Genomic DNA, 13,286 nt, shown 5'->3' on the forward strand with positions numbered 1-13,286 from the left:
TCCTTTTTACTATTGGATTACTGTGGACACAGAGCGAAATGGAGACAGAATAAATTATGATAAGTTTAATAATAGAAAAACATACATATATTAAATTAGATACATACAAAAGCTTTCGGTTAGTTTGTTAACCTTCCTTAGTCAAACTGACAGTTAAGAGTGGAACATGAGGGCATGTACTGCCAGTCATGTACACGAACTGCGGGATTAATTGTTAGATGTTGAAGTCTGTGGCTGTGATGTATTTGGACATTGCCAATGTTTGTCATTCATCAAAATGGTTGCTTCGATGATAGGGTGGAAACAACATCCACTGCTCCTGTTGACCGAGGTATTAGAGCATGTGATGTTCAATGACTCCAACCAGATGCATCGTCGGTAGTGGTGGGACCTATCTACAATCACGACATCACGGTGTGGGTCAATGTTGTGGTGGGTTGACCAAATGTGTTCGGCAATGGCAGAGTGTTCTATGTCCACTAAGCAGATTGCTCTTTCGTGTTCTGAAAGATGTTTTCCGAGCCGTCTCCCAGTTTCCCCAATGTAGCAGCTAGTGCAGTAACGGCAAGAGATGCAGTAGTAGACCACTTTATAGTAAAGTGGGAACCGGTGTTTTCACTTTAGAGATGAGGGACCGTAACTTTCTGCCTGGGAGTTGTACGCATTTTATCCCACGTGGTTTTAGGACCTGTTGTGATAGGTTTGGGTAGTATGGGATAAAGGCTGTTGTTATGTTTGTTATTTGGCTTTCAGGAGCACTAGCAACTAAGGCCATATTGTTCCGAGGATATGCAGTGATCATTCCCTGACCTTTCTGCATCCTCCGTATTTGGTGGTTACGGGCTCTAACTCAGGTCTAATCAAGAAGCATGTGCTACACACTGCTGCTCCTGCCCACCTGCCTACGGAGGCGCTGGGGGGGGATAACGGCACTCGCGGTTGAGTCATTACCTTGGATGTTCCTGTTGGTCGCTACGTGGCCATGTGTCTGTAGGTCACACCTGTCAAGGGTATTGGTGGGATAGCCACACCTCGCAAGATCCTCCTTGACCTTTGCAATTTTGGTGTGCCTCTCATCTACAGAACTAGAGTGGGTCCAGGCATGAGTTAGCAAGGTTCGTGCAGTGGCAAGAAGATGGCTATGCGCGTGTGATGACTGGAAGTTGGTAAATTGGCCAGCACACATTGGTTTACGATAGACAGTTGTCTTCAAGTGCATGCCCTCGCGTCGGACAAGGGTGTCTAAGTATGGTATGGTGTTGTCCGATTCTAGCTCTATGGTGAATTTTATGAAAGGCGACAGAGAATTGAGGTGGTCTAAGAGTCGGTCACCCAAATTTCTGGGGATAACCACAAACATATCATCCACGTAGCGACACCAAAAGGTAATGGGATCTGGTACATTTGTAAATGCACGACCCTCTAATTCTTACATCGCGATATTTTCCGTGACTGAACTAACTGGGGAACCCATGGCTTTGCCGTGCACCTGTTGGTAAATGGAGTCGTTGAACATAATTGCACCACTTGTTAAGCACAGTGTGAGAGCAGTGGAGATATCATCTGGTGTTAGTTCGGTCCTGCTGCCAAGGGTTTGGTCGTTATCCAAGAGTTGCTTTGCACCAAGTTCTACGGGATGGAGGTGAAAAGTGACACTACATCAGATGATGCCATGATTTGATTTTCTGAGATGGATAGGATTCGGATCTGTTCTATAAATTCACTACTGTTGGAGACTGTGTTGGTGGTCTTGTCTACTAGGGGAGAAAGGAGCCCCAAGACAAACTTCGCTAATCCATAACTCGGTGAGCCACAGCAGGAGACAATGGGTCTTAATGGTATACCTTCTTTGTGAACCTTCGGTAGTCCGTAGAATTGTGGAATCTGGCAGCCGGAAGCACGGAGGCAATTATATGTGGATCTTGTTATTTTCTTCTGTTTAAACCAACTTGACGAGGATGTTCACCTTTGACTCCCATCGTTGCAAGGCTTTGATGGGAGGAACGGTTAAGGGTTGGTAAACAGAAGTGTTCTGCAAGAGCAGCAGGGCTTTTGTTTTGTAACCTGTGTGATTCATTATGACTGTTCGACATCCTTTATCTGCCGGTAGGACGACAATGGATGAGTTTTGTTTCAATGCCTTAAGGGCAGAAATTTGTTTGTGGTTGAGATTGGAAGAAGCAGGGCAAGCATGATGCAAAATTGCTGCAGTTTTTAGGCGAATTGGGTTTGCCACTTTTCTTCAGGGCAATGTGTTAAACACTCTTCTACACCTCAGGCAATATCAGTGATTGGCAGGTTTCTTGGGAGAACAGCAAATTTCATACCCAGAGTCAACAGATCTACTTGTTCTGTAGATAACTGTTTGTTGCTTAAGTTCAATACAAATTGTGTGCAACTTGTGGAAGGGGGGGGGTACTATGCCGATGACGAAATTCACTGGACTCGCCAATTAAAATAGCGAACTTACATTTTTGACTGTACAGTAGTGTTCAGGTTCTCTGATGGCTTGGGACCACAAGGTATGGATTATATTTGTGTAAACAGGATCAGGAACTAAACTTCTAAGTTTGACTTCATCGAGACTTGCAAAATGCTTCAACGAGTAAATTCATTCGGCCATTGCCGAACATGTTTGTTCAACCCACCACGACATTGACCCACACCGCGATGTCGTGATTGTAGATAGGTCCCGCCACTACCGATGATGCACCTGGTTGGAGTCGTTGAACATCACATGCTCTAATACCTCGGTCAACAGGAGCAGTGGATGTCGTGTCCACCCTATCATCGAAGCAACCATTTTGATGAATGACAAATGTTGGCAACGTCCACATGCATCACAGCCACAGACTTCAACATCCATCAATTAATCACGCAGTTCATGTACATGACTGGCAGTACACGCCCTCATGTTCCACTCTTAACTGTCAGTTTGACTGAGGAAGGTTAACAAACTAACTGAAAGCTTGTGTATGTATCTAGTTTAATATATATATGTTTTTTCTATTATTAAACTTGTCATAATTCTGTCTCCATTTCGCTCTGTGTTCGCAGTAATCCAATAGTAAAAATGAATCCAGATTGCACAGGCCTCTTTAATCATAATGCTACTCCTGTAGAATAGTAATGATTCTTGTACTCTGCTTAGTGTATTGGGGGTTATGCTTTTATGAATGAAAGAGAATAACTATAATGGTTTTTTTTTTTTTTTTTTTAAGTAAAAAATCTGCTATGCTTTCTGTTCTTGGTGTTGACAATAATATTTATTGTAATAAGTATCTCAGCCAATCTGAAAAATGAAAATGTTTGATATCATCAGCTTCTCATTGCAAGATGGCAGAAAGAATGGAATAGATATAAAAAAGGTCAAACTATAAACCAGTTTATTTCTAATGTTACTTTTAACATTAGATTTTAACAAATTCACAGAAAAGTGGTTCCATCCTGAGGTTTATGTTTATTATTTATAGGCTATGGTTCCTTTGACTTGAAACTTATGTATTTTAATCTGTGTCAGATTGATAGATGTTCGTGTGGGGGTTGTGAGGGCTGGCATTGCCTGCTTTTATCGTATCCTATTTGCAAAGTTCTCAGAAACCAACTACAGTAGACTCTATTTTCTGGGATAGATGGTAAAAAACAAATCCCGGATAATCGATTTCCCAGTTAATCCAAAAATACAAAAGTCACCGACATACATAAGAGATGCATTTCAGGACTTCTTACTTCGTAGAGTTTTACGTAACTCAGGAATGACTAAAACATATTGCTACATATTATTATTGACAAATCTGAATTCTGCGCGATACTTGTTAATGTTTAGCCATTTTGATACATCCTTATTATAATGATTCCTTAGAGATTTAACAGATACACCGTTTTCAAACTTTTGAATAATTTCAAGTTTTTATTTAACTGAAAACACAACTCTTTTGCATTTACCCATCATTTTCGTGATTTCTAAAAAAAAAAACTAAAAAATTTTACTATGAAAACAGTTCCGACATTCCTGATATAAATAACAAAACAAAATTTGTCCTTTTGTGCTGCAACAGAATACAACAATTGACACGATCCACTAAATCAAACTAAACATTTGGTCACTCTTTTTTTTTTTTTTTCTTTTTTTTTTTTTTTGAGCGGCAGGTATGAAGACAGCAGGGATTGCAAGATAATAGGTACACTAATCTCCCAATGACGACTTATAATTCCTCTTGTCGTTTATTTACGACTTGCAAAATATCTGTTCATACCTATTCTAGTTATTACTTAAATTTTTTTGATTTCTGGTTGAATTTTTATTTTTAAATTTGGAGTCTTGAAGTGTCCCGGTTAATCTGCTTCCCGGTTAATCTGCTTCCCAATTAATCGAGAGTCTTCTGTATTTACAATTTCTGTAGTTACTGCTACTGGATCAGAATGTAACTTTCTTTTAAACTCCGCCACTTTTCAACACTTTTAAAGGGCTGTGTCTAAAAGAAGGAAGTCCCTTATAACGTCCGATGGGCACCTCCGTGGGCAGGAGCGGCAGTGCGTAGCACACACTTCTTGATTAGACCGGGGTTCAAGCCCGTGACCACCAAATACGGAGGATGCGGAAAGGTCAGGGAATGACCACCGCATATCCTCGGAGCAATATGGCCTTAGTTGCTAATGCTCCTAAAAAAAACAAAATAACAACAATAACATAATCCGATACAGCAGCACCCATAGCTGTGTTATCATAAAAATGCTTATTTCAGGTTAAATTTCAATAGCAAAGGCTTAATTTATGGTACTTACCTTGGACAATCTGCAGTTATTATTTGGGTGAAGAATGACTAAATCCACCCAAATAATAACTGCAGATCGTCCAAGGTTGAGTACCATAAATTAAGCTTTTGCTGTTGAAATTTGGTACAATCACACGGTACTTTAAGACATTCTATGATTATCTGATGTTATTTCAGGTTATTATTATTATTAGCTATATGGTGTAAGGAAGCCTGAGACTTATGCTGCACCAGCAAAAAAAAAAAAAAAAAAATCCAGAGAGAGAGAGAGAGTCAAAAGGGAATCACCAAGAAAGAGAAGATGATGATATCCAGCTCAGGACCCTGGGCTGCCAATCCCATACTCACCAGATGTGAGCCCCCAGGGTCTCTAACATGAAGAAGAGATACTACTACCCTGGGACTTAAAGGAATGCATTAGTTGAGGCATACGATGCAAGAAAGCAAGCTTATATAGCATCAGCCAAAAAATAAAAAAAAACAAAATCCTTCCCATTTCACCCATCCGGTCACTCCAAATGTTTGTCTAGTTCAGCCTTAAATTTATTTAAGCTATCAACTTCCACAACAATAGATGGAAGTCTATTCCAGCAATCAACTATCTGCTGGCTAAAGGCAAACTTCCGCACATCTATTCTACAACTGTCTTTCCTCAATTTGAATCTATGCCCCCTGAGGTTTATATCTGAGCAAGCGGAAGTATCACATTAGCATTGAGCCTGCTCAAACCATTCAAGGCCTTATACACCTCAATCAGATCACGTCGCAGGTGACTAGTCTCCAGATGCTGCAACTTGCAGAACTTAAGCCTCTCTTGGTAAGAGCACTCCCTTGTTCCTCTCGCCAATCTTGTTGCCCTTCTCTATACTCATTCTAGCAACTTTACATCTTTCCTAAAATGAGAACTCTAGGTGTGGCCTGATCATTGCCTTATACAAAGGGATAATCATCTCCTTGTCTCTGCTAGCAAAATTCCTATATATCATTGACAAAACTCCATGACCTGCTCTGGCAGCCCATCTGCACTGCTCAGAGAACTTTATATCTGACTGCACAATTATCCCCAGGTCTCTTTCATTCTCCACCTTCTTGAGTGTAGTACCACACACTGGGCGCCTCCGTAGTCAGGTGGGAAGGAGCAGCTGTGCGTAGCACATGCTTCTTGATTAGACCGGGGTTAGAGCCTGTCACCACCAAATACGGAGGATGCGGAAAGGTCAGGGAATGACCACCGCATATTCCCAGAGCAATCTGGCCTTAGTTGCTAATGCTCCTAAAAACCAAATAACAAACAGTACCACACAGTTGGTATGTTTCTCTTGAGTTGCTTCTACCCATATGCAGTACTTTGCATTTGTCAATGTTAAACTTCAGTTGCCAATTCTCAGCCCATCTGCCTAACTTTTCTAGATCCTGTTGCAGTAGCATACTGTCTTTACTCTCATTAACAACCCTGCCAACCTTTCAATCATCTGCAAACTTAGACATTAAGCCTGATATACCTTCAGACTTAATGTCTAAGATAAATTGATAAATATGCAAAACAACGATGGGCCCAGCACCGAACCCTGGGGACTACACTAATAACATTAGTCCAAGAAGAGTAGTGTCCATTTATTACCACTCTCTGCTGTCTCCCACTCAACCATGCAGCAACTTGCCCTTAATGCCATACTGCTCTGATTTGTAAAGCTGTCTTCAATGTGCAACGGTATCAAAAGCTTTCTTGAAATACAAGTATATGATATCAAAATTATTTTTTGCATCCAGTTCCTCTGTGACCACGTCGTAGTATCCAATCAAATTGGTGAGACAAGACTTCCCCTTAATAAACCTATGCTGTGTCTGAACTATTACTGCAGTCTTGTCTAGGTGATCTTCCATAAATTCTTTAACCAGTGACTCAGTTATTTTTCCTGGAACAGAAGTTAAACTAAGAGGTCTATAATTATTTATGTCACCCTTTGAACCTCCTTTGTGAATTGGGGATACATTTGCACGTCTCCAATCCATGGGGATATAAGGATCCCCATGGACTGGAGACGTGCAGATGTATCCCCAATTCCAAGATTAATTTCCAAGGTTAATTTCTTGAAAGCTTCATGTTATGTGTGCCTGTAAGGGATGCCTATTCTCACATAATGAATTTTCATGCATTTTAAATGATAGTTTATAGTAAAACATCTCCATAATTACCCATTCATGATATAATTAAATGATATATTCCCATTTAGAATTTTCTGTTTTTAGCATCATCAGTTGATCTCGCTGTACAGAATTTAAAAACTGTCTAATGCCACTGTAGTCACCTTTTGTGAAAACAGAAACCCCTCCCTTTACCTTGTTTGAACTTGTTTCTTAAACACAAATCTTGAGCTTATTTCTGATGGGATCATTTCGTGACTTTATACTCCTTAAAATTACCACAGGACTTAATCCACTTTCCAGTGGAATTAATTCTCAACTTTGTTACAATTAATAAATATATTTAGTTTAGTTTAAATATTTGTGCATATTTCAACATTCACGTGATGTATCAACAAAACATTCATGATGTTTTTTAGGTATAGTCAGTTCTGCTGTAATGTACATTTTCGCAGCGCGATTGATATATTAGGGAACAATGTGACTATAATGCGATTTTTGCATTTGGCTCATGCGTGATTTCATCTGCGAGTAACACCAGGTGACCGTAAAACCCAGCACCAAGCTGAATGTAGCGACCTGCGCAGCGATACATACAAGTTTACGAAGCTTAAAATATGTCAAACATCAAATGTGTGAACTATATTTCCCATACACTGTAATTATATTGCTCTGGGACACTTATGAAACTTATCATTTGCTGTATTCACAGGATTCTCTGTTCGAACAGAAATTTCATGAGGCAGGATAGCATGAGTGGAGGAGCACATTTCTGGAGGCCACTACCATAAAACAATTTGCAGTTCCCAATTTATTGGGCTTTTCTGTTAGCACAGTCTAATTATAAACAGGTAGTAAATTCGATCTTATTGCATTTGCAATAATACCGATAGCTGGAATTCTGTGGGTTTGTACGTTATGGTGAGATGTGTTTCACCTTCCTCTTCAATTATATAACAACATAAATAAATTTTCAGCATCTTCTGATTTGTGCATGCCGTGTTCGTTGTTATTGATTGATCATCTTTTTTTGTTTTAAATTTTACAATCCAAAAAAAAAAAAAAGAAAAAAAATGTCAGTGAATAGAAATAAACTTCAAATCAAACAAACTTCATATCTTGTCAAGGTAAAGTGCTATATTTATTTGTGTATTAGAAATTTAAGATTTAAGGGTGTGTGTTAGCAATATTATTGGGTTTCTAACTTTTTTTTTTTTTTCTTACTGTTTTACTTACCAGACCAAACTTTTTTTTTTTTTTTTTTGAGTGCTCTGCTCCATCCCTATTTTCCCATAAGCCCCGCTATTTTTAATGCGTGAAATACCATAATGCAGAGATTTTTATCAACACACGTACCGCATTATAGCAGAACTGACTGTGTACTATTTTTACGATTGAGCCCTAGTGGTGTGAGATTGTTGGCATTCATAGGGCTTACACTTTTGTCAATGGAAGCAGGATTTAGTTCCCCCTCCCCGCATTGTGCCTGTATTTATCTACCAAGGCATTTGTCTACTACAATGCTTGGTAGTGTGGTATGTAAATTTTTTTTTTTTTTTTTTTTTTTTTGTGTTCACATACATCTAAATGCTCCTATCATCTTTAGTCTCTGTCCACACATAACAGAGGGACTCCTGGTGGACAAATTTTCACCAAATTTTGTATTTGGGCCTTTTAAAAATAATTTGTTCAACTATTCCAAATTTCATTAAAATTGTACAGATGTAAAGCTGGCAATTATTTTCCTTTCACCATACCATTTTTAAACAATAAAAAAATTCATAGATTAAATGTAGTTTTAATGCAGTATTGGCTTTAGTGTGTGTGTGCGTGTTAAAAGTATACGGGAGAAAACTAATAAATATTAAACAGTTAAGTTAAAGTCCATGACCTACTTTTGAGAATGTAAAAACTATACAGATTTATTAAGTGTTCTATAAAGTTATAATAACTGTTTACTTTTCACTTCTGTTAATCATATGAAATTTAAAAAAATGTAATGCACTGCATACATTGACTAACTTTTTTTTTTCTGTCTCTTCTTGTGAAGGGGTCCAGATATTTTGCTGTGACCATTGTTTAAGCCCTAATGGTGCAAGATTGTTGCCTATAGGACTTGCCCTACTGCCTGAACAAAAAAAAAAAAAAAAACCTCCAACTAAATGATGACATTTAGGCGATTGAAGCTTCTTGGTAGCAAAATGGCCAGAAACACCTAATGGACCAAGTTCAACCAGCTGAAACAGTTATATACCATTACACTCCCACCACAATTCATGGAAGTGTGTGTGTGTGCATACACACACACTCTCTCTCTCTCTCTCTCTCTCTCTCTCTCTCTCTCTCTCTCTCTCTCTCTCATGAATTGTGGTGGGAGTGTAATAGTATATAACTGTTTCAGCTGGTCGAACTTGGTCCATTAGGTGATAACAACTGAAACCATGAAGTCCATCACCTGCTTAGACATTTTGGACAATTATGTGTTTTTGTGGCTGTACTACAAAAACATACCTTGTCAGAATCAGCATGATAATGTCCCATGTTCTTTAGCGAAGGTCATAAAAGACTGATTTGTGGGCAGTAATGTTGAAAAGTTGGACTGGCTGATGCAAAGCCCAGATTTCAAACTTTACGAATACCTCTGGGACAGATTGGAGTACTGCATTAGGCTATAGCCTAAACAGCATCTAATTCTGCTCTGGTACCTGCTTTTCAGAAACAGAGGAGAATTCTGGCCACACTCATCAGAATTTGATAGGAATATTATATGCAGGGAAGTTGGCCCTACTATATAATTAGGTTTTTAAATTGAAAGCTCATTTTGCAACTGCTTGTGTGACTTCCAACAAAAATTTGTTGGAAGTTTGTTGCTTTTGTTGCTTCCAACAAAAATTCTATCAGTTTTTTGTTTACAGTTTTTTCCCCTGCCATGTTAAAAAGGGGTGTGTATGCCTGTAAGGGATGCCTATTCTCACATAATGAATTTTCATGCATTTTAAATGATAGTTTATAGTAAAACATCTCCATAATTACCCATTTTTCATGATATAATTATAATATATATATAATTTTTTTAAAAATTTATATTATAATTATATCACGACTTAACCATTCATGATATAATTATAATATATATATATATATATATATATATATATATATATATAATTTTTTTTTTTTTTTTTTTTTTTTTTGTAGTCATCACATGGGCAAGTATACCACGCAGTAATGGATGCTATAGATGCAGGTTACCAACATATTGATTGTGCTTTAGCATATGGAAATGAAGATGAAGTAGGTAGGGCTATCCAAGACAAAATTAAAGAAGGAAAAATAAAAAGAGAAGATCTTTTTATTGTTAGTAAGGTATGATATGCAATGTTGTGTTCTTGTTTCATTATTTTGTTATCACCTCATTCATATGGCTGTGCTCATATAATGGCTGATAAGCCATTGTTAGCACAGCCTTATCCATTGCTGTTTGACAATAAAATTTTCATTTAACATGGGTGGGATCTATCCCTGCACGTTTATTGAAATTTTTCTTTAGTCTCGCTATATAGTTCACACAAAATAAGTCGAGAAATGAAATGAAATATCATTTAAAGTTCTTAGTCTAACAGATGTGCTGTTTAAATTGTAAGGAGCACTTGCTTCCAACAACAATAGTAAGGATTATATAAATATACCATTAAAATCAGAGAAAGTTCATAACCTGCAGAAGCTTTATGTATATAGTTTTAACAGAAAGATGCTAAACTAATGACTGATATGGAAAGAGGTGAGAAGACCAGTTCTTAATATTAAAGTTAGTAAGGATGTAGCATGACAGATTTGGAGACAGTAAAGCATATGCTGACCAGGCTAGCCGGGTGGGTAAAGTGCCTGCCTGTCAACCCAAAGGTCGTGAGTTCGAATCCCGTCTCTGGCTTGGATCAGAGTAAATGCAAAAACTTTGGGAGGTGCATTATGGCCATAGAAGCCGATGTGCCAACAACTAACAAAAAAAAAAAAAAAAAAAAGTAAAGCATATACCGGGTTCTGTTTTTAAATTGAAGTAAATTATTCAGCTTTTTTTTTTTTTTTTTTGTTTGTTTCTGTTTTGATGGAACTAGACTCAAATTATAAATGATTTTGGTACTCTCTCATTAGTTGAAGTTAAATTGAAGTTGTTTTTAACAAATTTAACTTGAGTATTTTGTTGAAATTTTGATAACAAATAAATAGTAGCAGTTGTGACAAATTATGCAAGAAAGCAAGCTTATATAGCGTCCATTAGTATATTAGAATATACAAATATTCTAACAATAAAAATATCTATTGTGTATTACCAGGATTGTTCTTAAATATATGTTTGTTCATGATCTTTATCTCAAGTTTTGCATCTACAAAGCATATCACATATCTTTTAAAAGTTTTGGCAAGAAATAAAGTTTTTGATATTCATCAGTATTAAACATTATTTTAATTACAAAATTGTGCAGTTGTGAATATGTGTTTTTCTTTTTTGCACAACTTGGCTGCTCGCTCTGGTGACATGTGAATAGAATTCAGAATATTATGAGCAGTTTAGCAATAAGTGGTAGAAAGGGGAACTATAGGAAATTTTGGAATTGGTGAAAGACTTGTGGAATTTTCAGAATCGCAAGGATTGTCAGTAATGAACACTTTTTTCAAGAAAAGGGTGAACAGAAAATGGACATGGAAGAGCACAAATGATTAACAACTAATGAAATTGACTTCATCCTCACTAACAGAAGATATATCGTGAATGATGTTACCGTCCCAAACAAGGTAAATGTCGGAAGTGATCACAGAATGGTAAGATGCACACTTGATATAGATGTAAGAAAAGAAAGGAAAAAAACTGACACGAGTAAATAATACGAAGATCTTTGAGGGGCGCTTAGAGGGCAACAGGCATTCTGTGTGTTATCAGACACTCAGTCTAAAACACTGATGGACCCAATATCTTTCTATTTCAGAATATTTAGGAGAAGTCTGGTTGGTCTGCCTCCCCAAAATCCATTCATGCATACCTTCTCGATGGTAAGCCCTATTAGGTGGCAATGAACGTGTAGAGTGGTTCTCTTCAAGACTCCTGTGGTCAGCATGAAGAGGAAAAGACCAAACCCTCCAGCACATGACAGCATGACAAAACAAATGGCTCTCAGTCCCCAGTGGCTTTCACTCTCCCTCTTAGGTAGCAAGAGGATCAGAGGGTGCTAAGAATCTATGGGTACGACTAGGCTGTCATGCACGGAACTGAACTTGGCCTGTTACAACGTAAAATCGCTCATCGGTCAAGACAGGATATTAGAGCTGGAAAGGGAATTAGAAAATATGAATTGGAATATCATCAGTTTGGCTGAAACAAGAAGAAGAAATTATGCATCAACATCGAGCGATGATGATGAAGAGGTTGAAGAAATGTGCACAGAAATTGAGTTTTCTAGATGAGCAGAAAACCTACTACACTATCATTATGGGGGACTTCAATGCTAAGGTTGGAAAGAGACAAAACACAAAAAGGGGGAACTACAGGAAATTTTGGAATTGGTGAAAGATTTGTGGAATTTGCAGAATCGCAAGGATTGTCAGTAATGAAAACTTTATTTTCAAGAAAAGAGTGAACAGAAAGTGGATATGGAAGATCCCACATGGATTAACAACTAATGAACTCAACTTCATCCTCATTAACAGAAGAGATATCTTGAATGATTTTACCATCCCGAACAAGGTAAATGTTGGAAGTGATCACAGAATGGCAAGATGCACACTTGATATAGGTAAAGAAAGAAAAAAAAACTGGCACGAGTAAATAATACAAAGGTCTTTGAGATAACAGAAAAGGAGGAAAAGCAGTATGTACTGGAACTTAAGAACAAGTTTGAGCTTCTGCAGACTGCTCAGGACCAAGATATCGACGAAGAATATTACAACTTTCTGAAAGTGATAAAGCCCAAGAAACCTATAGGTAAAAAGAAATCCAAAGAAGAAAAAATTAATCAAGAAACACTTGTCATGATAAACCAAAGACGACAAATGAAGAGCAAGATAAACGCTGACAAGGAGAAAACTGAGTATACTGAGTTATGCAAAGCCATTAGAAAGAGACTCAGAGAGGACATAAGAAGATTTAACACAAGTAGAACAAGCATTAAAGGAAAACAGAGGACTTAAATCAGCAGCCATGAGCAGTAATATAGAAAGACAATATGATACTGAAAGTGAAGAATAGCGATGGTGTACTTATAAATAGCAGAGAAGGCATAATTCAAATAGCAGAAGACTACTATAGAGAATTATATAAGGAGCGAGGGGATGATGCCAGCAGTGGGGAAGATGGATCACAAATTAGTAACA

The 13,286-nt window shown here is 37.6% G+C and overlaps 1 protein-coding gene across 4 annotated transcripts in view; it reads left to right on the top strand.

Annotated features, from left to right (window-relative positions):
* LOC150081770 (aldo-keto reductase 1B-like) overlaps nucleotides 1-13,286 on the top strand; it is a 182,544-nt gene that overhangs the window by 23,077 nt on the left and 146,181 nt on the right. For 3 of the 4 annotated variants that reach the window (XM_090379631.1, XM_090379630.1, XM_090379635.1), the window contains exon 2: nucleotides 10,119-10,286. The exons of the other annotated variant lie outside the window; for it this stretch is intronic. In XM_090379631.1, the coding sequence (XP_090235757.1) occupies nucleotides 10,119-10,286 (168 nt within the window). The remainder of the gene's footprint in view (nucleotides 1-10,118; nucleotides 10,287-13,286) is intronic. 4 annotated transcript variants of the gene reach the window in all.

Source organism: Mastigoproctus giganteus, chromosome 8, assembly GCF_048544385.1.
Source record: "Mastigoproctus giganteus isolate SK-2022 chromosome 8, ASM4854438v1, whole genome shotgun sequence".
In the NCBI taxonomy this organism is placed as follows: domain Eukaryota; kingdom Metazoa; phylum Arthropoda; class Arachnida; order Uropygi; family Thelyphonidae; genus Mastigoproctus; species Mastigoproctus giganteus.